General features: G+C 37.6%; 2 protein-coding genes and 3 long non-coding RNA genes across 5 annotated transcripts in view; 2 read left to right on the plus strand and 3 right to left on the minus strand.

Annotated features, from left to right (window-relative positions):
• The window catches only part of LOC103427118 (probable LRR receptor-like serine/threonine-protein kinase At1g56130), a 44,740-nt gene extending 23,402 nt beyond the window's left edge, over positions 1-21,338 (minus strand). The window contains exons 1-2 of the mRNA XM_070821395.1: positions 21,073-21,338; positions 20,580-20,643 (exon numbers count right to left, since the gene is read on the minus strand). Of these exons, the coding sequence (XP_070677496.1) occupies positions 20,580-20,643; positions 21,073-21,122 (114 nt within the window). The 5' untranslated portion in view covers positions 21,123-21,338. The remainder of the gene's footprint in view (positions 1-20,579; positions 20,644-21,072) is intronic.
• On the plus strand, positions 7,941-11,177 carry LOC114822625 (uncharacterized). The gene is made up of 5 exons (XR_011580752.1): positions 7,941-8,158; positions 8,242-8,401; positions 8,507-8,575; positions 9,274-9,332; positions 10,275-11,177. It is a non-coding gene; the product is annotated as an uncharacterized lncRNA (long non-coding RNA).
• Positions 11,452-16,841, plus strand: LOC139195783 (uncharacterized). Its single transcript, XR_011580751.1, has 5 exons — positions 11,452-14,483; positions 14,567-14,726; positions 14,832-14,900; positions 15,599-15,657; positions 16,600-16,841. It is a non-coding gene; the product is annotated as an uncharacterized lncRNA (long non-coding RNA).
• Positions 17,483-18,306, minus strand: LOC114825256 (uncharacterized). The gene is made up of 3 exons (XR_003773905.2): positions 18,074-18,306; positions 17,711-17,771; positions 17,483-17,609 (listed from the first exon to the last, which is right to left on the minus strand). It is a non-coding gene; the product is annotated as an uncharacterized lncRNA (long non-coding RNA).
• A 1,167-nt stretch (positions 21,339-22,505) lies between the features above and the next one.
• LOC103446068 (patatin-like protein 6) lies at positions 22,506-25,088 on the minus strand. Its single transcript, XM_029103001.2, has 2 exons — positions 23,814-25,088; positions 22,506-23,122 (listed from the first exon to the last, which is right to left on the minus strand). The coding sequence occupies exons 1-2, from the start codon at positions 24,762-24,764 to the stop codon at positions 22,742-22,744; spliced, it is 1,332 nt and encodes a 443-aa protein (XP_028958834.1). The 5' UTR covers positions 24,765-25,088; the 3' UTR covers positions 22,506-22,741.
• Positions 25,089-26,400: the final 1,312 nt, after the last annotated feature.

Genomic DNA, 26,400 nt, shown 5'->3' on the forward strand with positions numbered 1-26,400 from the left:
TGACGTAACCATTTACACAGTTCGGAAGCTTTTAAAATACAATTACTAAATGGAAACCCCTGAGGGTGAGTCCTACTTTTGTGAATTCTGTCAGAACGCCGTTGGGTTCCTCGTGGCCACCAAAGCTCTGCTAACTTGAACCTGGAGGGGCGCAAAACAAAATTGAGTGGGTCAGCAAAACAAAGCTTTTTCAAAAATCTTTCGCCAAAAACAATTCTAATCCCTCACCGTAAAACCTGTATACTTTCCCAGAAAAATAGTATATAAATATATATATATACGCAACATCAAGACTCGGCTCATGTCCATCATCATAACATCTCAGAAATGATATGCCATGCCCAAATATAATCAAAATGCATCAATGACAATCAGGTGAAATAATAAATCAACCAGAGACCCTACAATGGTCATGTACGGCTGATTCTAAGGCTCAACATCCAATCTAACCGGAGTCACCTCGGTGACCTGTACGGTTCAACTCTGCACGTCACTCGGAACTACATATAGTAGTTTGTACGATGACAGGTGTATGAATACGCTCTAGTGCTTCTTTCATCAATCATCGGCGCGCATAACTAAGGTCACCCACTAGTTGGAATCACATCTAGTGATCTGTACAACTAGCATGTCGGAACCCTCACATGGTCTGTACGACATCCACCTACTTGGATCCAAGACGAGCGTGCGGTGTGGTGAATAACAATATAAGCACTATCACCTAGGTGCAGGTTATGAACTTTCAATGCAATTCATATAAATAACTCAGCTGAATAATAAATAAACTCACCTGAGCGTCCACCGCGTCAATTCACATATATATGCATCAATAATCAAACTAAATATCTCAATAATTTTATGCATGGCAAATAAATTCATAACTTTCATAAAAACGTATTTTCTGGGAAAAATAACTGTATATAGGTAATACGAAATCAAAACTGCCCACTCACCTGGAGTTCGTCCAACAACTCCCTAGCACCACACATCAAGGCGTCATGACGATCGCCGCCTAGAACAGTAATCAAATCCAACCTCAGAATTCATATCGATAGAATATATAACTTATATAAAATACGTCACTACGTAGATCGATCCGGAAGATCTGCCACTCAGATTTTAAATCCATAACTTCCAGAGGTCCACAATATATCTCTAGGACAACGTCCTAAAATTTCATCACCATCCAACAGTCGGATCTCCGTCAATTAACAAAACTAAGTGACGGTTTACATTCTATTTTATGAACTTACAACTTCAATTCCGGAAGATCCGTAAATCGGATTCCCAATCCGTAAGTTCCTATAATCCTCAAATATTACGTATTACAATGTATCAAAGTTTGGTGATGATCCAACGGTCGGATCGTCAATTCACATTTTCACCTAAATGCAAAAACTATAAAACGTTATTTAAACACCTAACCAACAATCCTTAATAACTTCTCATACGGTGCTCAATTTGGGTATATGAATATACCACATTGACCTACTCGACGTCACGGACGTCGACAAATTTTTAAAATAATTTTTTACTGTAGCACGTGCTCCCATGCGCCAAGGAAGGCACGGGTCCACGCGCGCCCACGCGCACCTTCTTCCTCGCGAGTTCGCCAGACTGGTTTTTCCAGTGGCAGGAAAACTGGGGAATTTTCAAATGTTTCGTTCTCCTTCGTTTCTCAACCATTTTCTTCGTATAATATATCAATTTAAAGCCCTCAACATGTAGAATCACAATATACTACTTTTAAGCTTCAAAAACAATTAAATCTCACCGGAAAAATCCAAGCAAAACTGGCCAAACTTAACCCTCGTGATCCCGACGTCCAAATCCTTCCAACGGAGCACTCCGAGCTTCCTTGGGACCTCACGAAGCTCACTACAAGCTTAGAATTCCCTGAAACACAACATTTTACGTTCGCATGAACAGTGACCAAAAATGAAGGTTCGGGTTTCACGTGATTCTGAATGTTTCACTTCCTAAAACTAGTACCAAACGACTCACATCTCAAGGATGAAGATACATACCTTGGTTGCCTCGATCCGTCGAGTTTTGGAGATTTTTGGGTGTGGCCGTACGTTTGGGTGTGTAGAGAGAGAGAGGGAGTCGGGATGGAGGAGAGAGAGAGAGCCACGGGATAAAGAGAAGGAAATGTGAAGGTGTAGGGGTCCAAAGTCAATCCACACCATCCATTTCTAATTCCCTAACCAAACAACAATCCAACCTTTCAATATTCTTATCTAACTTAAATAATATTTCCAATAGTTTAGGAAAAATATGAATATCTAAAACATATCACACACACACCTTAGTGCCCGTTAAGGGCAATTCAATCATTTCACGTTCCCGTCAAAGGTACCTCCGGGACGGGCTGTGACAAAGGCAATTTCAATCAGTTTAATAAATAGTGTAGTATCTATGTTAGTTTCATAAATAGTCAATCAGTTTAAAAAATAGTGTAGTACCCATGTCAGTTTCATAAATAGTGAGTTTAACAAATAGTGTAGTACCCGTGTCAGTTTCATAAATAGTCAGTTTAAGAAATAGTCGGTGTTCAGTTTAAGAAACAGTGATAGTACTAGTACTCAGTTTAAGAAATAGTGATAGTATCCGTGTTTAGTTTTAAAAAATAGTCAGTATTTATTTTAAAAAATATTGTAGTATCCGTATTTAGTTTCAGAAATAGTTTGTTTAAGAAATAGTGCAGTATCCATTTTTAGTTTCAGAAATAGTACATGTGTCCAGTTTTAGACATAACCATTAAAAAAAAAAGAGTTTATGAAAAGAGTTTGAACTAAGTTTATTTTAACAAAAAAAACATCATATGATCTTCTTTAATATAAAAAACTTGCAATTTAATAAACAGGAAAAAATACAAATTAACAAAAACTAAAATTAAAGCCTCATAGGTAGGAAATAAGCCCACATGCAAAACCAAAAATTTTTATTCTAACCAATACCCCTGACAGAAACTCCACTCCGTCAGTCCAATTCCATCAGAAAATTGAATTTTCCCAGGTTTGAACTGAGTGAAGGTTTGTCGGGGCCACACTCCCATTAAATATTAGTCTGGTTGTGTCTGTGTCTGCTTGTCCATGAGTTTTAGCCCCTAACTCTCTTTTCCCAGCCAATAAGACGTGTCACATGCCCCACCGCCTTCTGTAATCTTAAAAATTCGAACCTTCATCCCCAATTATTACTCGGTTGTTATTAATTTATTAGCACTATAATTAGGCATATATATGTGTAAGTATATCCACCACAAAATAGCATATTAAATTTAAAGTGCACCAATCTTTCCCATTTCTCAAACACATCATATGAGAGAATTTTTAGTGTAATTGGGTCACGAAGTGTTACATCATATGTCATTATACAAATTGTAGGATATGTGTACTAAAAAATTAGTAACTTAAAAAATAAAATTTCTCACAATTCCTATTAAAATACGTGGTGTACCACTTGTATTCCCGTCACAATTAAAAATTTCTCCACACCATAGAAAGCAATAGCAACTTCACTCATTTTTTTCTTCTTACTCAAACATGCTTTCATTTAACCCGATTTCCGACACAACCCGAAAACGAAATCGAAACCGAGAGAGAAAAGTGTATGGCGTGTACCTCAGGTTTGTCAGGAATTTTTTAGCACGGCACAAATTGCTTCCCTCTGTATCTCGTCTCTTTAGTGTCTGCTTTTGGTTTGAATGCATGTGATGTGATGTGAGAAGTTCTTCCTTCCTTCCTCATTCAATATGCTATCTTTTACTAATTAAATTTAGAGCCCAGTCAACATCTTCCTCATTTGTTTGTCATATCCATAAATTCTTTTACTTGCAAAACATCAACAACAACAACAACAACAAAATATTTTCCCACTAAGTGAGGTCGGCTATATGAATCCTAGAACGTCATTGCGCTCGGTTTTGTGTCATGTTCTCCGTTAGGTCCAAGTACTCTTAAGTCTTTTCTTAGAGTCTCTTCCAAAGTTTTCCTAGGTCTTCATCTACCCCTTCGGCCCTAAACCTCTGTCCTGTAGTCACATCTTCGAACCGGAGCATCAGTAGGCCTTCTTTGCACATGTCCAAATCACCGGAACCGATTTTCTCTCATCTTTCCTTCAGTTTCGACTACTCCTACTTTACCTCAGATATCCTCATTCCCAATCTTATCCTTTCTCGTGTGCCCACACATCCCACGAAGCATCCTCATCTTCGCCACACCCATTTTGTGTACGTGTTGATGCTTCATCGCCCAACATTCTGTGCCATACAACAGCGCTGGCCTTATTGCCGTCCTATAAAATTTTCCCTTGAGCTTCAGTGGCCTACGACGGTCACACAACACGCCGGATGCACTCTTACACTTCATCCATCCAGCTTGTATTCTATGGTTGAGATCTCCATCTAATTCTCCGTTCTCTTGCACGATAGATCCTAGGTAGCGAAAACGATCGCTTTTTGTGATCTTCGTTAAATTGCTCCGGTCATTAGTGTGGATAAGTATATAAATGGATAGAGATAGGAAAACAAACACAAGATGTACGTGGTTCACCCAGATTGGCTACGTCCACGGAATAGAGGAGTTCTCATTAATTGTGAAGGGTTTACACAAGTACATAGGTTCAAGCTCTCCTTTAGTGAGTACAGGTGAATGATTTAGTACAAATGACATTAGGAAATATTGTGGGAGAATGATCTCGTAATCACGAAACTTCTAAGTATCGGAGTGTGGTATCGTCTTGACTTGCCTTATCTGTCTCATAGGTAGATGTGACATCTTCTCTGGAAGTACTCTTCCTCCATCCAAGGGTGGTATCTTTAACTGGTGGAGATGCACAAGGTAATGTATCAATTTCACTTGAAGCTTACTTGTAGTTTCAGGCTTGGTCAAACGCGATACAAACCATGTAGTAGGAGCCCCCCAAGTCGCCAAGCTAGGGGATCTGCTGAAAGAGGTGACAGACAAGGTAAGCAATCAGAGCTCCGGTTGATTGTTCACATTCTCCCTATCTTGCAGGCAGCATGAAGGATAAAGAGAAGAAAAATGAGAGGAGATGATATGGGATACTTTTGCTTTTTAAGAAGTAACTTTCCACAGGCTTATTCTTGAACTGAGCTGGAGGGTTTTCTGGTTTCCTCCAGAGTATAAGGTCGACTGAAGAATTTGAGGGTCAAAACAAGTCCATCAAATCTAGAGTACGTTCGACCCTGCTGATGTGGGATACTTTTGCTTTGACAGAGTAATGGATGTATCGGCACGTGTGCTGTTACGCTTGGCTCTACATGCTTCCTTGTATCCTTCTCACTTGCCCTATCTGTGCCTCAGGCATATGCGGTATCTTCCCTGGAAGCATAAGATGTTGAAGATGAGTACTCGAGAGCAATGCCAAGTAAGTAAGTTCCAGGCAGTCAGTTCCTGGCTGGAAGCTTGATTCCAAGTGCTGACTGATTGCTCTCTTTCTCCTTGTCTTGCAGGTAAGAACAAGGCCAAAGGAAAAGACAGGGAAAAAGCATGATATGGGATACTCTTGCTTTTAACCCTGATGATATGAGATATTCTTGCTCTAGTATAGCTTGTTTGCAGAGGTATTATCGGGGGGAAAGAAAGCTGAATATTTCGAAAGGCTTCGTTGGGAGTGCCCTCTCAAATATGAGGAAGGGTTGAGCATTTTTGCAAGTCTGCCTGTCCGTTGGGGGTGGAGGTCGACATATATAGGAGTCTCCTTAACAACAGTAGTAATGCTATTCCTTTACCCTGCTTGGTCATAGCACGGTAGTGGGAGCTGCCAGCTTCACATGTTTTAACTCTGTCAGAGCACTTTGAAAAAGTGGTCTGTGGTATCTGGAAAGCTGATGTTGGCTCTCGAGATTTGGAGACGATGTCTCTTCGATTTTTGAGAAAGCAATCATGTTGGGGTTTGGCTCTCGAGATTCGGAGAGCAATGGTACTATTCCTTTACCCTCTCTTCGATTTTTGAGAAAATAGTCATGTTGGGAGTCTGGCTCTCGAGATTCGGAGGACGGTGCTTCTTCGATTTTGGAGCAAGCAATCTTGTTGGGAGTGTTTTCTCGAATGTGAGTAAAGGTTGGGCATGTTTGCTAGTCTACCTTGCCACGAAGCACAGAGGTTGACACACAGGGACTTTCCAATTATCCAGTAGTGGTACTGTTCCTTTACCCTTGTGGGTAATAATATGGTAGATAGACCTTCAAAATTTATGTGTCTAAACTTTGTTAGTGCTGTTTCTTTGCTATTCTTTTACCCTTCTTGGTCAGAGCGATGTAGTGGGAGCTGCAAGCTTCACGTGCTCAACTTTGGCAGAGAACTTTGGCAAAGTTATCTATGGTACCCATGAACTACTTTTGCGTGTGGGAAGTGAGTGATTCAACAGTAAGACTCATGTGCTTTCTACTTCACCAGAAGTCTTCGACAGAATACCCATAATTTCCGCATAGCTGAGTGTGCGTGTGACAGGTGCTGACAAGGCTGGAAAAGTAGGAAAGTAGGTGCCCCTTCGATTGCTGAGATCGGCCCTCGTGGTCTCTGAGCAGCCCAGTTTTTGAGAAAGCAAGCGCCTCTTCGATTTCTGAGATCGGCCTTCGTGATCTTTAAGCAGCCCAGCTTTTGAGAAAGCAAACGCCTCTTCGATTTCTGAGCAGGCGCCTCTTCGATTTCTGAAGCTCCGTCGAGTGCAGATTTTTATAGGGGCTGACATTAAGTTCCAAAGCACACTTGAATCTCCACCAGTAGAAGCTCCATTCTTGCAATTCTAAGATCTTGATTTGTCCGACCTCTTCCCTCTTCAACACCTTTGAAAATGTCTGGCCCCTCCGACCGTCGTTTTGACTTGAACCTTGTTGAAGAGGCAGCCCCGCCTTCTCCAGACAACATATGGCGCCCATCCTTCGTCTCCCCTACTGGTCCTCTTACCGTTGGGGATTCCGTGATGAAGAATGATATGATCGCTGCGGTGGTGGCCAGGAACCTTCTCACTCCCAAAGATAACATACTACTTTCCAAACGGTCTGATGAGTTAGCTGTTAAGGATTCTTTGGCTCTCAGTGTTCAGTGTGCAGGTTCTGTGTCTAATATGGCCCAGCGCCTATTTGCTCGAACCCGCCAAGTTGAATCATTGGCGGCTGAAGTGATGAGTCTTAAACAGGAGATTAGAGGGCTCAAGCATGAGAATAAACAGTTGCACCGGCTCGCACATGACTATGCTACAAACATGAAGAGGAAGCTTGACCAGATGAAGGAATCTGATGGTCAGGTTTTACTTGATCATCAGAGATTTGTGGGTTTGTTCCAAAGGCATTTATTGCCTTCGTCTTCTGGGGCTGTACCGCGTAATGAGGCTCCAAATGATCAACCTCTGATGCCTCCTCCTTCTAGGGTTCTGTCCAGTACTGACGCTCCGAATGATCCCCCTCCGGTGCCTTCTCTTTCTGGGGCTCTACCGACTGCTGAGACTTCTCCTAACCAACCTTTGTGAAGGCTCCCTCTTGCAAAACATCAATCATATATAATTAAAATTGAATTGATTAAATCTCGATTGGTCTCAACTTTCAAGGAAAATAGAGGAACTAAAATGAGAAAGAATGATTGCTTATTTACTAATTTATAAATTAATAAGAAATTAAGGGAATTGAATTAAGTAGGATTTGGACTGAGGAAGATTCAAAATCAAAATGGTGTTAAATGCTTATTGAAATATTTATAGAATCAAAGTAAGATTACTATAAATTTCATATAAGCTATTTATAAGTTAAATACTCACTATTTCTTAAACACACACACACACACTCTCTCTCTCTCTCACTCACTATTTTTAAACTGATTATTTGTCACAGCCCGTCCCGGAATTTTAATTCCGAGGACATGAAAAGACGAAAATGCCCTTAAACGGGACTAAGGGGCGAAAATTTAACAATTTGGATTGAGTTGGACACGTGGGATCCCCACACCCCTCAATCCTCTCCCTATTTTCTGCATACTGTCTCTCTCTCTCCTCCCTCACGAATCTCTCTCTCTCTGTCACTCTTCTTCTCCGTTCGAACAAACCAACCACAAAACAACCTTAAACTTCCACCAACGACGGAGTTAAGACCACCATCGAACTCCTGGAGACTCCACGATCACGTAGACACCAATTTCAGGTAAGTTTTACTTCGGAAAACCTAGATTCTAAACTCCCCGTGAAAGTGCACTGTTCATGATCTTCGAATTGACTTTGTTTTAGGACAATCCAAGCTCACAGTGAGCTTAGTGAGGTTCCAAGGAAGCTCGGAGTGCTTCGTTGGAAGTTTTTGGACGTAAGAACACGGAGATCGATAAGTTCAAAGTTTGGCCGGAGCTTTCGAGGCATTTTCCGACGAATCCCCGGCGAGTTAGGCGTCGAGGTAGGTATCAATCTCTTCGTCTCGTCAAGTACTACAACTTTCCTTTTTGTTTCACTCAATTTCGTTGAGTATTGAAGAAGTTATACTCATTTGAAAAATACCCAGTTTCCGGCGACCTCCGAGGCTTTCGAGGCAGTTTCCGGCCAAACTACGGCTAACTAGGTGTTGGGAAAGGTACCATTCTCTTTGTCTCTTCAAGGGCTACAACTTTCGTTTTTGAATCACTTGATTTCGTTGAGAAATGACAAAGTTATGGCAATTTGAAAAACTGCCCAGAAAACGGCCGCCGGAAAAACCAGTCCGGCGACCCAAGGAAGAAGAAGGTGCTACAGTAAAAATAAAAAATAAAAATAAAATTATTTTAAAAATATGTCGACGTCCGTGACGTCGAGTAGATCACTGTGGTATATTCATATACCTAAATTGAACACCGTATGAGAAAGTTATTGAAGATTGTTGGTTAGGTGTTCAAATAACGTTTTATAGTTTTCACATTTAGGTGAAAATGTGAATTGATGATCCGACCGTTGGATCGTCACCAAACTTTGATACGTTGTAATACGTAATATTTGAGGATTATTGGAACTTACGGATTGGGAATCCGAGTTACGGATCTTCCGGAATTGGAATTGTAAGTCCATAATATAAAATGTTAACCGTCACTTAGTTTTGGAAATTGACGGAGATCCGACCGTTGGATGGTAATGAAATTTTAGGATGTTGTCCTAGAGGTATAATGTGGACCTCTGGAAGTTATGGATTTAAAATCTGAGGGGTGGATCTTCCGGATCAATCTACGTAGTGACGTATTTTATATAAGTTATATATTCTATCGATATGAATTCTGAGGTTGGAATTGATTATTGTTTTAGGCGCCGATCGTCATGACGCCTTGGCGTATTGTGCTAGGGAGTTGTAGGGCGAACTCCAGGTGAGTGGGCAGTTTTGTTTTCCGTATATATATATATATACTTAACGTTTTCCCAGAAATTGAAAATGCATGAAATTATGTTTAAAATGAAATGCATATGAGTTATGTGGAAAAACGGGAAGTGAAATACCATGCATAGAATTGATATGAAAAGTATATAGAAATGTGAGTTGAAATGTCATGCATGAATTAATATATGATGCATATGTATGAATTGGTGCGGTGGACGCACAGGTAAGAATTGATTTATGATGCATATGTATGAAATGGTGCGGTGGACGCACAGATGAGTATTTAATTACTGTTATGATGATGATGATATATATTGAGCTCAAATCCTGCACCATGGTTTAGTGCTTATAGTATTCACCGCATCGCACGCTCGCCTTGGATCCAAGTAGATGCTAGTCGTACAGTCCACGCGGAGTGGGTACGACAGACCAGTCGCGAGAGTGTTAGTGAGATTCCGGCTGGTGGGTGACCTTAGATTATGTGCACAGATGATTTATGAGAAGCACTAGAGCGTAACTTGTGTGCAGAAGGCCGGACGGGTCACAGAGGTGACTCCGGTAGAGTGATAATGATAGATTTTGAGCTTTAGGTTCAACCGTATAGGGCTATTAGAGGGCCTACGGTTGATTACTTTCTTGCACCTGATATGATTATGTTGATGCATTCATACCTTATTACTGTTGAGATGATGTGGCATGGCATAATTAATATGAGAAATGTTGAGATGACATGGCATGGCATGATTGATAAAGAGATAATGTTGAGATAGTAAAAATGAAGTTTTGAGAATATATATGTATATTTATATTTTACATTTCTGGGAAAGTATACAGGTTTTACGGAGAGGGGTTACAACGTTTTGAGAAATGTTTGGATTTGGAAAAGAATTGTTTTACTGACCCACTCAATTTTGGTTTTGCGCCCCTCCAGGTTCAGGAATCACAAAGGTGTGGTGACTACGAGGAATTCGACGGTGTTCTGACAGATTGGACAAAATTAGGACTCACCTTCGGGTGTATCAATTTAAATTGTATCTTAAAGCTTCCGTACTGTGCAAATGGTTACGTCACTCTCACGTGACGGCCAGCATGCCCTCCTTCGGGACGGGGTGTGTCAGTTGGTATCAGAGCATGGTTGCAATCTTGGACATTTTGAGAAGTTCTAGTGAATTCTGTCAGAACTACACCGCCTCGTAGCAAGCCACTTAGTTAGAGGAATTTAGTCTCCCTAATATAACGGTTTAGGGGAAACTATTATTATGGTGATTCAGTCTATTATAAAAAGGGACATTTTAAGATGGGTTATGAGTTGAATTTGAATCACTTAAGAGAAATGATGAACCTGAGGGAGCGAAGTAACGGTTTAACCATTTGGAAAAGATGTTTCGGATTATGCAAGTCAAAGGAATCTTCCTTCTGACAAGGGGTCGAGATGACTACCTGGTTTGAGTTATGAACGTGTATCCTGATGGAAGCAGGAGTATTAATTGTTGTCACCGGAGGAACAGCCGATTTAAAATTGTTTAAGGACTTGTTTAAGGAAAAGTTTATCCCTCCGGCATTTATCGATGGTAGTAAACAAGAGTTTACAAATATGAGACAAGGAAGGTGATGATCGAGGGATATTATAGAAAGTTTTCAGACTTGCCTTGTTCCATCCAGATATTGTTGTTATTGGTGGAGGTGTTATGTTGTTTTAAGCTGGGTGGCAAAAAGGGAAGTGGTATTTTGGGTGACCACTATCCATTATACTTCTTACCAGGAATATACGAGATGCTGTTGAGTCTTGAGGACTCTGAGAACATGATCAACGAGAATAAAGAAGAATAAGAAATGAATGGGAATTAAAAGAAGACGATAAAGTTAATGATTCGTCATATCAAGGAGATAGAAAGATTCAGAGCTTCGAAAGAAGTGAAGCTAGAGTTAATTCTTCCAGCTGAGGTTTTAATGTCGCTGGTCAGAGTAAAAGTGATGGATATACTGGTAATCCCAGATATTTGAGACAAGGTGTCTCGAGTAAAGGAAATGTACTTTGTGCAGCAGGTACAAAATTAACACTTTGGGTATGAAATTAATGAATGTGTTTATGTGAACAGAGGGGACACAGAATTGTGAATCGTCCCTAGAATCAGTTGTACCCAACAGTTTCTATGACATCATAGTGTTGATTCAGCAGAGTTATGGATTTAGTAGTTTGGTCGGATTGACCGTGAGTACAGAGAGATTTGATGAGTTATATGTTCAGCCGTACAGACCATGAGAAGTGGATTCGATTGACACATGAGAAATTGGTGAGTTATAGGCTCGGCCGTACCGACCACGCGGAGTGGATCCGGCCGACGTATTATTGAGATAAGAGTTGAATCAGCCGTATTGGTCATTCTAGTTGACTTCGGCTGATATATTTCTTATTATGTATGTTATTACCTAGAGAGTAGTAAATAAATGTAGTTGAGACGAGTGTATGTATTTTGCATTGAGTAACAAAATAGTAATGTTATATCTTTGAGAGTGGTTGCCTACTTATCGAGACAACGATGATTTATCAGTATTGCGGGCTGCAGACCGTAATATTAATAACTCATTCGTGGATTCGTTAAGCAAGCAAACCGGTAGATTATTTTATGTTAGTATTGTACTTATTCAGAATGCTTAGTAGTAATAGAGTATGTATTGTGTCGGTTAAATTATTTCCATTAGATTGGTTGGTTATAATTGTGACAAGACGGAATGTTAAGGGAAACCAGTACTTTCCATCGATCTGGATGACCAGAGATTACTTTTGTAAGTATGCAAAGTGGATTGAGTCAGGCCGTTATTTATGCTGTGAGAGCAAAGAGATTGTTTTCGAAAGGCTGTCAAAAATATTAGCTCGTGTGGTGCTAAATGATGTTGTTTGGAGTAGTGTGAATAATGTCAAAAAGGGGTTAGACTTTTCTTGATGTCTTCCCTGAAAGTATACCTGGATTGCCTTCAGGCAGAGATATGAGGTTCACTATTGATTTGTTGCCAGGTATAAATCTATGTTAAAGATTGGTTCAGGATGAGTTAAGGGAATTGGAAATTCAGTTGAAAGAATTGGTTGATAAAAGTTTCATTCAACCTAGTACAACATTTTTGAGGAGCCCCAGTTTGTTGGTGAGGAAGAAAATGGACTTAGAGATTGTTCATTGATTATAGACAATGGAGTCGGGTAACGATTAAGAACCGTTATCCATGGTAATGTACTGATGTTTATTTAACCAGCTCAGAAGTAATTGCGAAGATTCAAAGATTGAATTGAGATCTGGTTACTACCAATTGAATATTATAAGTGACGTTGATCATAAGATGGTTTTCTGGACTTGTTATGGTCCTTATGAAGTTTGGTGATGCTATGTGGATACTCATGCTGTTTTATGAGTTGATGGATGAAGTATTCCAATAATGCCTTGATAGATTGATATCATTTTTATTGAAGATATTCTGGCATATTCTGAGCCAGAGCAGAGCATGTAAACGTATTAAGTCGGTGAACCAAAGATTGAGAGAACGTTGGTTGTATGCTAAGTAGCAAATGCTAAAGTTAGACGAATCAGGTGGCATTCTGAGATTTGTTATATATTCTTAAGGTATTCAAGTGAATCCTTAAAAGATAGCAGAAATTGAGAAATTGGAACAACCACGAGCTGTAATTGAGATTCAGAATTTCTTAGCTTACCAGGCTATCTTGGATGGTTGTGAAAGATTTTTCAGTCATTGCTTTGTCATTGACGAGACTGTTGAGAAAAGAGGTTATGTATGAGTGGGAAGGAAATTGTGAGCAAAGGATTCAACAACTGAAGTATTTCCTCACTCATGCACGTATTTTGGTATTCCCAGAGAATAGTGGTAATCATAAATTTTTAGTGATGTTTCTTGAATGGTATTGGATGCATGTTGATGCAAATGTTAGGGTGATTGCATACGTTTCACGATAAATGGAATCTCATAAGATGAATTACCCTACGGGTGACTTAGAAATCATGATTACCATTCTTGCTGTGAAGTTATGAAGGCATTATATTTGGTAAGAATGCAAGATTTTTACTAATCCAAAAAGTCTTCAATATCCATTACTTGGAAGGATTTTGATATGAGGCAGCGAAAGTGAATTGTATTGCTTAATGAACATGATTGTACGATCAGGGTGATCGTAAAGTTTGTTCTAACTGAAGCACTTGGTGAGAAGACTACAGTAAGATTAATGTCTGGCACGTTTGCCAAGAGTATCATCTTGTGGATTGAAAACCAACGGAAGAAAAATTAAGAATGGAAGATCGAGAAGAAGTTATACTTGTTAAATTTCAAGTTAGGCCTGTTTGGTAAGGTCGTACTTGAAACTTAAATGCTTGACGAAGAAATTTAAGAATTAACCAAGGTAGAGAAAGAAGGTAAGTTAAATCCTAAGTTAATCGGACTTAAGTGATTATCGAAAAGTTGGTGAAGTTGCTTACAAGCTTGTGATGCCCTCAGAATTGGTTAAGGTGCAAAACATATTTTATGATTCGATGCGTTGTCACTAGGTGGCAGATTCGTCACATGAGATTCTGGTGTAACTATTGAGAATTAAATTGGATTCGACTTGATAAGGAATCAAGGACGACTTTGGATTGGAAAAAGAAGGTCCTGAGAATTAAGACAGAGTAAGTAGTAAAAGCTTTGTGAAGGAAATCATTCAGTAGAAAAGTATGTGGGAGAAAGAGAATCGGATGAGAAAGATTTACCCGAAGCTATTGTTGGAGTATGGTTGATTTAGTTGGTTGCTGGAATTTCGGGGACGAAATTCTATAAGGAGGGAAGATTGTCACAGCCCGTCCCGGAATTTTAATTCCGAGGACATGAAAAGACGAAAATGCCCTTAAACGGGACTAAGGGGCGAAAATTTAACAATTTGGATTGAGTTGGACACGTGGGATCCCCACACCCCTCAATCCTCTCCCTATTTTCTGCATACTGTCTCTCTCTCTCCTCCCTCACGAATCTCTCTCTCTCTGTCACTCTTCTTCTCCGTTCGAACAAACCAACCACAAAACAACCTTAAACTTCCACCAACGACGGAGTTAAGACCACCATCGAACTCCTGGAGACTCCACGATCACGTAGACACCAATTTCAGGTAAGTTTTACTTCGGAAAACCTAGATTCTAAACTCCCCGTGAAAGTGCACTGTTCATGATCTTCGAATTGACTTTGTTTTAGGACAATCCAAGCTCACAGTGAGCTTAGTGAGGTTCCAAGGAAGCTCGGAGTGCTTCGTTGGAAGTTTTTGGACGTAAGAACACGGAGATCGATAAGTTCAAAGTTTGGCCGGAGCTTTCGAGGCATTTTCCGACGAATCCCCGGCGAGTTAGGCGTCGAGGTAGGTATCAATCTCTTCGTCTCGTCAAGTACTACAACTTTCCTTTTTGTTTCACTCAATTTCGTTGAGTATTGAAGAAGTTATACTCATTTGAAAAATACCCAGTTTCCGGCGACCTCCGAGGCTTTCGAGGCAGTTTCCGGCCAAACTACGGCTAACTAGGTGTTGGGAAAGGTACCATTCTCTTTGTCTCTTCAAGGGCTACAACTTTCGTTTTTGAATCACTTGATTTCGTTGAGAAATGACAAAGTTATGGCAATTTGAAAAACTGCCCAGAAAACGGCCGCCGGAAAAACCAGTCCGGCGACCCAAGGAAGAAGAAGGTGCTACAGTAAAAATAAAAAATAAAAATAAAATTATTTTAAAAATATGTCGACGTCCGTGACGTCGAGTAGATCACTGTGGTATATTCATATACCTAAATTGAACACCGTATGAGAAAGTTATTGAAGATTGTTGGTTAGGTGTTCAAATAACGTTTTATAGTTTTCACATTTAGGTGAAAATGTGAATTGATGATCCGACCGTTGGATCGTCACCAAACTTTGATACGTTGTAATACGTAATATTTGAGGATTATTGGAACTTACGGATTGGGAATCCGAGTTACGGATCTTCCGGAATTGGAATTGTAAGTCCATAATATAAAATGTTAACCGTCACTTAGTTTTGGAAATTGACGGAGATCCGACCGTTGGATGGTAATGAAATTTTAGGATGTTGTCCTAGAGGTATAATGTGGACCTCTGGAAGTTATGGATTTAAAATCTGAGGGGTGGATCTTCCGGATCAATCTACGTAGTGACGTATTTTATATAAGTTATATATTCTATCGATATGAATTCTGAGGTTGGAATTGATTATTGTTTTAGGCGCCGATCGTCATGACGCCTTGGCGTATTGTGCTAGGGAGTTGTAGGGCGAACTCCAGGTGAGTGGGCAGTTTTGTTTTCCGTATATATATATATATACTTAACGTTTTCCCAGAAATTGAAAATGCATGAAATTATGTTTAAAATGAAATGCATATGAGTTATGTGGAAAAACGGGAAGTGAAATACCATGCATAGAATTGATATGAAAAGTATATAGAAATGTGAGTTGAAATGTCATGCATGAATTAATATATGATGCATATGTATGAATTGGTGCGGTGGACGCACAGGTAAGAATTGATTTATGATGCATATGTATGAAATGGTGCGGTGGACGCACAGATGAGTATTTAATTACTGTTATGATGATGATGATATATATTGAGCTCAAATCCTGCACCATGGTTTAGTGCTTATAGTATTCACCGCATCGCACGCTCGCCTTGGATCCAAGTAGATGCTAGTCGTACAGTCCACGCGGAGTGGGTACGACAGACCAGTCGCGAGAGTGTTAGTGAGATTCCGGCTGGTGGGTGACCTTAGATTATGTGCACAGATGATTTATGAGAAGCACTAGAGCGTAACTTGTGTGCAGAAGGCCGGACGGGTCACAGAGGTGACTCCGGTAGAGTGATAATGATAGATTTTGAGCTTTAGGTTCAACCGTATAGGGCTATTAGAGGGCCTACGGTTGATTACTTTCTTGCACCTGATATGATTATGTTGATGCATTCATACCTTATTACTGTTGAGATGATGTGGCATGGCATAATTAATATGAGAAATGTTGAGATGACATGGCATGGCATGATTGATAAAGAGATAATGTTGAGATAGTAAAAATGAAGTTTTGAGAATATATATGTATATTTATATTTTACATTTCTGGGAAAGTATACAGGTTTTACGGAGAGGGGTTACAACGTTTTGAGAAATGTTTGGATTTGGAAAAGAATTGTTTTACTGACCCACTCAATTTTGGTTTTGCGCCCCTCCAGGTTCAGGAATCACAAAGGTGTGGTGACTACGAGGAATTCGACGGTGTTCTGACAGATTGGACAAAATTAGGACTCACCTTCGGGTGTATCAATTTAAATTGTATCTTAAAGCTTCCGTACTGTGCAAATGGTTACGTCACTCTCACGTGACGGCCAGCATGCCCTCCTTCGGGACGGGGTGTGTCATTATTATAAAAAATGAACATGGTTACTATAGTAGTTATGAAACTAATTTCTACCTATTTATGAAACTAAACACAGCTACTACACTATTTCTAAAACTAAACATTCACTATTTATGAGACTGAACACGGGTACTATCACTATTTATAAGTAATGATACTATCATTATTTTTTAAGGAAATTGTTATTAGCACTCTAAAAATCTCATTCTATACTCCAAACTTTTTATATTAGGAAAGAAAAATACATATGTGAGAAATGTAAAATGAGAATTTTGAAGTGCCAATAACACTTCATTTTTTTTAAACTGATCACTAACTATTTTTAAACTAAACACGAGTATTACACTGTTTTTGAAACTAAACACTTACTATTTCTAAATATTGACTATGAGTACTATCACTATTTTTTAAACTGAATACTGGTACTATCATTATTTCTTAAATTGATCACTAACTATTTCCGAAACTAAACACAGATACTGCACTATTTCTGAAACTGAGCACAAATACTAAACTATATCTGAAACTAAAAACTGAGTATTTCTGAAGACTAAACACGAGTTTTATAACTATTTTTTTAACTAGGAAAATTAAAAACCTTGATCATACAATATTCACTCCTGCATATACAAATTCAAGATCAAATGTGTATGAACCTTGAGTATTGATTTCTTTCGTACAAGGACAACAAAATCAATATCCTTTGGGAAAAGTGCAAAGAATATGCCTGCCTTTTACACTAGCGCAGAGTTCCATTGACTCTAGCTTGGCAGCAATTCGTGCTACGCAACCATCCACAACAAATATTGTTGAGATATCAATCAGCTGCAGGAATCAAGAGGACAATGACAGTGCATCATAGGCCAAATCAAAATATAAAACAAAATAAAAATTGAATGCTTAAGTTTCATGAAGAAAAATGGTACTTCGGTGACATCGTTCTTGATTGCAAATTTGACTTGCATATTTATCTTCTCTTGCAGCAAGCTGTGAAAACAGATTCAAATGTTCAATTCTACTGCAAACCAACAAATCTTTACATTTAAAAAATAATTCATTTATTAATTTAAACAATAAAAGTTCTACAAATCAAAAGCAACCAGAAAACTCCAAACACTTAATCATTTCATATTCTTAAAAAATCACTTGAAAAAGATATGAGTAAAATATTGCAAAAGCCCAGAAATAGTCAACATAATCACACCTAGAAGTCCCCAAATATGCAGAAAATAAATAGAGAAAAACAAATCCATACTTTTTCACAAATTCAAAACCAAATTTACAGGTACCTCGAGTCCATCTTTAAGCTATCTCTGATGATTGCCAGAACTCGCTCAAACTTCTAGTTATCAGTGGAAGACTGGTCGGGAGTGTTCCGAACTTCTCGAACTCTTCTTGGCCTTGACTTCCTCATGGATCACAAGGGTGGGGTCATCTTCATTGTAGACGATCAGATCAAAATTATAAATTGAGAAAATAGCATAGAGAAAATGAAATGAGATCTGTAGAAACTTGTAGAAACCGTACAAAAGTTTCTTTTATTTCATCTCAAGTGAAACAGATTAAATAAACGGAAGATGGTGTTGCAGGGTAAAATCGGAAACTCATTGTTAGGGCCAGTTTTAATTGGGCTGATTTAATGTTGGGTTTGTCCAAACCATTAAATAAAGTTAGTAGGTGATTTTTGGTTAAAATTCAAAATTATGAAGCTATTTTCTTTAATTTTTCTTTTATTTTAATGAAAAAAAGATAATTCCAGAATAACAGTCCAAAATCTACAGTGCTAGGCCCAAAATAGTAGGGAAAATTAACCAGGAAACTAGAAAAACTCAGCCCAATCTGAAAACCATGTGGATTTTTTTGGTAAACAAAACCATGCGGTAAACACAAACGGCATGCATTACATTTTACATTGTAGAAACACATTACTATTCCTACTGTTGGAATCAAATTCGAGCACAACCGTTGATATACGAATAATTGTTGGAATCTCTTGAACACCGATAAATAGGAGAATTGCTTGGAGGATGTAACTAAATTAAAAAATGATCGCCTACATATTTCCTCGTCAAAGAGGGAGAATCAAATCGCGTGTAGTTCCATGCATGAGTTGCATGAGCATGTAGAGATGTATTTGAGCATGTATGTTTTAGATGAGATATCAGATATGCATTATATGTCTTTGGAGGGAACCTAGTAGCTTGGATATTTATAGATGAGATCTTTCAACTCTTTGTCTTGCTTTGCATGAATGCTTATGCACATGTGAAGCAACATATCAAAGCCAATATCTCATGCTATAATCATGCAAATGTAAAGTGTAAAATAATAATTCATTTAGCAATCCAAACACACAAAGCATCATTCACGTCAAATAAAATGATAAGAGTAAGAATTAAAGCGAAGTAGGTAAAAAATTATCTTACCATCATGATGTTCTCCTTAAAATTTCATTATTCCAATTTTAACTCTTTCGTGTATTTCTCCTTTCATGTTCTTTATTTTTAGTGTGGATCAGATTCAAAATGGAAAATTAGGTTCACATCCTTCTTTTTGTTACTTTATTGATTAAAATCCTATTTATTTTCAATTTTTGATTAAGGTCCTTGGGTATTAATAACATCATTAATTATTTGAATAATAAAATATTTTTATTTTTAAATATATTCCTTTAATGTAAAAAATGTTACAATTAGTATATTTATATTTATGGCTAAATTTTTTATCATATATTTTTATTTTTAGTTTGTACCTATTTTTAATTTGCAAATATTTTTTAATTTGTACCAATTTTCTTTTCATTTTTAATTTGTACCCATATATTAGTTTCTTTTTGTGCCCATATTTTTAAAAATTTTATTTATGTTTGTACCCATGTGTATACCGTCATGTGACATTGTATATTTAATCAATGATAGAAAAATTACATATGGTATGGTTATGTTTTATGCCTAAACTTTGTATCATATACTTATATTTTTAGTTTGTACCCACTTTTAATTTGCAACATTTTTTTTTAAATTTGTTGTATTTTCTTTTTAGTTTTATTTTGTATCCATGTATTAATTTCTTTTAGCGCCTATATTTTTTAAAATTCATTTGTATTCATAATTTTTAATCTTTTATCTGTACCCTAATTTATTTCTAATGTACCAATTCTTCTTTATTAGTGTACCACTTTGTTATATGTGAAATGTACCAATTTTTTTAACACTATGGATACATTCTTTTACCATTTATTATTTCTTATTTTTAAATAGTTTTTATCCATTTATTCAGTCAAAATGTTTGAATTTTTTTATTATAACCGTTTCTAATAGTATTATAATGAGAGATTTTAAATTTATAGGATTATAAATCTCATAAAATATCAAGCAATTAATGTCAAAACTATAAAAATATAAATATTAATAGTAATATAATGAGGTGTACAAAGTCAAGGGACCTTGATCAAATTTTAAATACAATTAAAGTTTTAATAAAAAAATATTAAGGATTAAGGACCGCATCTAAAATATCCCGATTCAAAACCCTTCTACCCACACTAACTCACTTTTTTTTATCTCATTAACCGACTCCCTCTCAGTGCTCTCACCACTTTCTTTTCAACTCTCTCCCAACCTTCCAAAACCTCTTTATTTTCCTTCTTTTATTCCAGTTCTTACCCTTCCGGTAGGCTATTATCACACCTTCACTTCCCACAAACACCCCCTTCCTCCTCTTATCACAGATGACAAACTACAAAACAACACTCTTCTCTCTCTCTCTCTCACAGTTGTTTTCATTTTTATTCACTTGTTGCTCACTCTTTTTCTTTTCTTTTCCGTGCCGCCTCCTTGCTGTTAAGGTACCCAGCAACCTAAAAAACAGAAGCATGAGTTCTTCCATATCGAAATTCACAAACGAAAAATAGAAGCAACAATCACATACGAATCCAAATCACGATACGGACTACCGAGTGGGCTATGATGGAAGTGTTCGCTGATGGGCAGGTGGGTGTAACTTTCAGGATCTCTGCTTTTATCTTTCATTAAATTTTCCCCCCTTAATTATCAGACATGGAAAATGTGGTCGACCGTCATGAACCAAGAACGGAACTTTTCACAATAACTATGAAATAAAAGTCCAACAACGTAGCATGCAAAATTAATTCTTATTATCATCGAATATTTTGGGCACCATCCTTAAATTTATCAACTTAAGGATAATGGGCAGACACCATTCGACGAAAACAATTCAGAAAATTGAAAAAAAGAATATGAAAGCAATGCCCGCATTATCTGCATACCTCGGACTCGGAGTCGTCGATATCTGATAGGCTTTCTGAGACATCGCCATCCGCAGTTGACATTGCAGCTTGCCGCCTTCTTCTGTAAACTCTCGGTTCTTTTGAATTTTATGTAGTTTTAGGTCTTGCGGTTTCCAGTTTTCGTGGAACTAGAATTTACATCGACAGTAATGTCGGCGACCAAACGAACCGACCTAGTTCGGTTTCCTTTTTAGAATTGGAGTGGTCGTACTGTTCTCTTGTTCAAATCCAATCCGTCCACATTTGGTTTTGATTTTTCAAAACAAAGATTCTAGTTTCTTTATTTTACTACTTTTTATTTTGTTGAAAAAGGTAATTACATAATAAGCCCAAACTCTAAAGGGCTACTACAAGTAAGAGGCCCAAAATACTAGGGCAAATTAAACGGGGAACCAGAAAACTCAGCCCAATCCGAAAAACATATGATGATTTTTTTTTTTTTAGTATAACGATATATTTTACATTAAGGGGAGGGAGAGTTTGGCTAAACCACACAATGGTCATCTTAATTTGGTAACGAATTGCCTTGCCAATCAGTATTTTACTTACAAGTGAAGTACTGATTGGCAAGGCAAAGTAACTTAGTTTAAAGAAAACAGCGAGAGATTTTTTTTATTTGCCACCTTAACTATTATCCAAGTTTCAATTTGTTACCTGAAAGACAGTACCAAACTCAAAAAATAAAAAAATAAATAAATAAATGTTTTGTTTTAGTTTGCCCCTACCATGAATTCATTCAAAATCTCCACCAAACGAAAATACTCATTTACATTGAATCACCTACCTTGCACATACCTCTTATATGAGTGCATTTTTGCTCACCACCATTTAGTGTGGTCTATGCTCACCACCTTATTTATCACCATTAGATGAGTTTGAATTTCGAGATTTGTGTTTATCTACTACACGAATCTCGAAATTCAAACTCATCTAATGATGATAAATAGGGTGGTGAGCATACACCACACTAAATGGTGGTGAGAAAAAATACTCCCCTCTTATATAAGGTTGTTTCAGCCCTTTCACGATCAACCTTAAATACGCAACATTTTTCTCCTTTTGACTTTAGGGGGTCCTCCAAATCATTTCAATTGTTGCTAATCTTTTAGGAAGGAAAGCGCCTATTTGAATCCAAAAGGAGAAAATGTAACACTCTATTTCGAGTTTGTTTTTGTTCCTGAGGTAACAAATTGAAATTTGAATAAAAGTTAAGGTGATAAACAAAAATTTTGCTTTTTCTTCATCATTATGCAACTGGCCCATAAGGCTCAATTTATTGACCAAAAAAGCCCTTAAATTTAAATTAAGTTAATCCCCTCAACACACCCACTACCAAAAGCCAAAGCTAAAGTACAACTGCAAATAATTAATTAAATGTGTATTATATAAATTGGCTCCTGCAGAATCAAACATACAAACTATAAAAAATCCGTTCTTCTTATCTCCATACTATACACACTGCAAACATCCTTCTATCATAAAACGTAATTACATAATTATCTAGCAAATAAGCATACAAAAAAAATATCAAAATGTTCAACTCATTAGCAACTCAGCTCAGCTCAGCTCAGATTCAGACACTTAATCTTATATATACATCATGAGCGGCTGTGAATGCTTAACATATATTACGTACATAACTCAAGCCCTAATTACATGACGACGACATAGATAAGGTTGTGGCAGACGATGTTCTGCTGGGTGATAACGAAGAAGTCTGCTTCAACGCCACGGTTGGAAGAATACAAGTTTTTCTCCTCTCTTGCTCCTTAATCAGCTCCCCGGAAAACATTTCTAGCTTCTCCACATTTGTGCATTTCACCATTTTTTTACCTTGGAATAATATGGACTCCACATTTTTCTGTGACAACATTTCCTCTGTCAAGGCCAACATGTCTATCTTGTTCTTATTTTTGCCGTTGGAGTTTTGGGGGCCTCCATGCATTTTAGATATGATGCCGTTGGCTTGCACGCGAACATAATTGGTTGCTCGGGATTGTCCAAAAGCCATTGAAACGGCTTGATCAACCTTTAATTAAGAAAAAGAAAAATAATGATTAGTTAGGTTACATAATCATAAAGAGAATTGAAATTAATTAAGCACCAAATATGCTTTAAGAATATTTTACCCAAAAGATTTTAACCACCAAATTAAAAATATCGCACAAATGGACAAGAGAGCCTCTCTGTTTATTTTAACAAACAAAAAAATATTTTATCAATAATTAGGTGGCACTTTATCATGCCACCCAACCACCGTACACATGGTACAACTAGCATTTACCATATTATTATTTTGTTCTTTAGAAAACCCTAATAATTTACCATGCAAAGTGTTAAGACTACAAGTCAAGCTTCTTGTATTGAAAAACTTTCACTTTTACAAATGGCGTTTTATCACAATGACAAAAAATACTTGTGTTTTTATACATTCTGGTATGAGTTTAATCTCTACTGATTTTATTCTTATGAATTAACAATTTAATCTACTCAAAGTTATTATGTCCGTACAATATTTTTTTGCAGATATAATCTCTAGATAATAATAAAGAGAGTAACCTATTTTTATTATGATGTTCGTAGGATGAAGATACGTAAATTGTATGTAGGGATAAGTAAGTTTCCCAATAAGGAAAACACAAGTATTATCCGAAATGAAATCATAGGTAACATATTTACAATGCAAATTAAAAGTAAAAAAAAAAAATCAGAATTCTTACCAAGTCTGAAGCTCCTTCACCGGCGATTCTGAGGCAACCAGAAGGCGACAAATTTCCAAACTCGGACTCTCCATTTCCGAGAGACACGACCAAGAGATCCTCAACGTCGTTACAGAACGGAAATTCCTGCTTATTATTTAGCACGTGCGTAATAGCTGCAGCCGTCGGATTGTTCATAGCGATACTACCATCAACGGCCATGAGCTTTGTTCTCCCGTCCACCGACCTCACCTCAACGGCCGGTTGAGCCGACGTGGCAGCGCACACGTCCATCATCTTAAAATCGTAGCCGTCCATCTCCACCGCGTCCGCCCGCGAAAACAAAAACGGCGCGCAGGACGACATGTCGTAGCAGGGGATCAGCACCGACTTAAGCGTGTCCCTGAGAGTCAGCTGCTCCCCGAACGTCTTCCGAAAGAGTTTCTCCCTCTCCTTCTCAGCCATCGACGGCCGGAAAACCCGCCGGAGAACCCCATCCGGAGATGGTTTGAAGATCTTGCGGCGGTTCTCGATAAGGAAGTCGAGGGCTTCTTTGGCGGTGAACATGGGTCGGGTCGACCCTTCCTTTAAACCTCGAGTGAAGAGGAGGGCGGCGAGGATGCCGCCGGCACCTGACCCGGAAACGACGTCGAAGAAGTCGGAGATGGCGGCGTTGGGGTTGCCGGATTTCCGGCGGAGAGAGGACTCGAGGTGGGAGAGAGCATTGGCGGCAAGGATGCCATCAGTGGCTCCGGCGGCGTCGATGGTGAGAATTCTGACTTTTCCGGTAAACTGTTTGCTAGAATGCATGTGGTGGAGAGGAGTGGAGAGATCGGCGGAGTTGGGGTCGAAGGCTTTTGGTTTTGGTGGGTTTCCGAAGAGGAAGTTGTTCTCGAGAACGGAGAAGATTTCGTAGGAGAGCTTGTCGACGTCGAGCAAGTTTGTGTCAACGTTGAGCATGGGAGCCGCCATTTTTGTAGATTTAATGCCAAAAAAGACCAGCGTTCGTACTGAAAATATAGGTAAGGATTTTGGCTTATAGCTTCTAAGAAAAGTACTGGCTAGAGTGGTAAGTGCTTTTCGAGAATATTAGACTTGTTTTGTTGTGGATGATGGTGAAGATGGGTAGGGGAGTAGGGAGGGTTTATATAGGTGCGTGGTGGGATTTGAAGAGGTACGTGTGGGAATTTGTGGATGTGTGGGAGTGAGAGGGTGATATTTTTAATATCGAGTCGAATGTTTTCTGTGACCATCTTGGAACATTCTTAGGTACCTAGCTACCATACGACCAAGTGAACTTTTTAATTGAGAAAAAAAGAGAAAGAAAAGATGCAGCAGCTGTATGTTGGACGGAGGGTGCTCCGAAACCGCCACAATTGTTTAAAAACTTTGAATACGTTTGGAGGGTAGAGAATAGGAAAAATTAGTATCCGGTCATTAGTTATTAATGTTCATTGACTGAAACCTTATTAGTTTTCAGATTTTGATCAAAGTTCCTAGCATTAATGTAATAATGAATTTACATGTTAGTTACATAGTTTTTAAAATAAAAATTAATAATTGATTTAGAATTTTACTACTCACACCTTTACTAAACTCCTAACTAATTTTCAATTCAAAACATTTTTAAAATAAAAAATAATAATTAGAATAAGTTTGTACCCCTTAATTTTTTTTTATAAAATGGTTTTCAATTTTTTTAATCTTATATGTACCCATTCATGTAATTTTTCAATTTTTTTAATCTTAAAATGTACCCATTATTAAATATATCAATTTTTTTCTAATCCATTTTTAACCTTATATGGGTACACTCTTTTTCTTGATTTGATAATGTTATTAATGTTATTAAGCCTAATTTTATGGGTACACTCTTATTCTTGTTTTTTCTAATCTATTCAAGTTCAAAGCGAAGAAATTTACTAATGTTATTAAGCCTAATTTCCATTATTTTTTGTGTGATTTTGAAGAATGTACCCATATTTTGGTACAATCATTTTGTGGTTAATTTTGATGAATGTACCCATGTTTATATATTGGAGAGTATAATTTATATTTTAACAATTTTTAATCCACAAATTATGGATTTTTTTTATTTAAAATAGCATTAATATAAACAACTATAAATTTCAACTTTTAATTTAAAAAGTATAGTAACCTACATAGAAATAAATTATCACATTAATTTCAGGGACTTCGATCAAAAATTGAAAACCAACAAGGTTTTAGTCAAAGAATATTGATAGTTAGGGACCGCATCCAAAGTGTCCCTAGAAAATATTCTTTAGGGTTTTGGCATTTTTGAGTGGTAATTATTCTCAATTATTGACTCAAAGGACACTCTATGAGTAATATAGATTAACTCTTAAGAGAGAAAAATTAACTTACATAATACGGTTACATTATTATTTTGATGTCTCACGTCAATAATACACATCATGTGAACAAAAAAACTTACACATATTTTTGTGCCATTGATATAAAGATGTCCGTGTCGTGAAAATCATTCTCGATGAATAATGGCTAGTAATTTTCACATTTTTTTAACTTCATAGTACTTTTTGTTTGGGTGAGAAAAAAATTATAAAATTCCTGAATTGTAAGCAGA

This window comes from Malus domestica, chromosome 05, assembly GCF_042453785.1.
Source record: "Malus domestica chromosome 05, GDT2T_hap1".
NCBI lineage: Eukaryota > Viridiplantae > Streptophyta > Magnoliopsida > Rosales > Rosaceae > Malus > Malus domestica.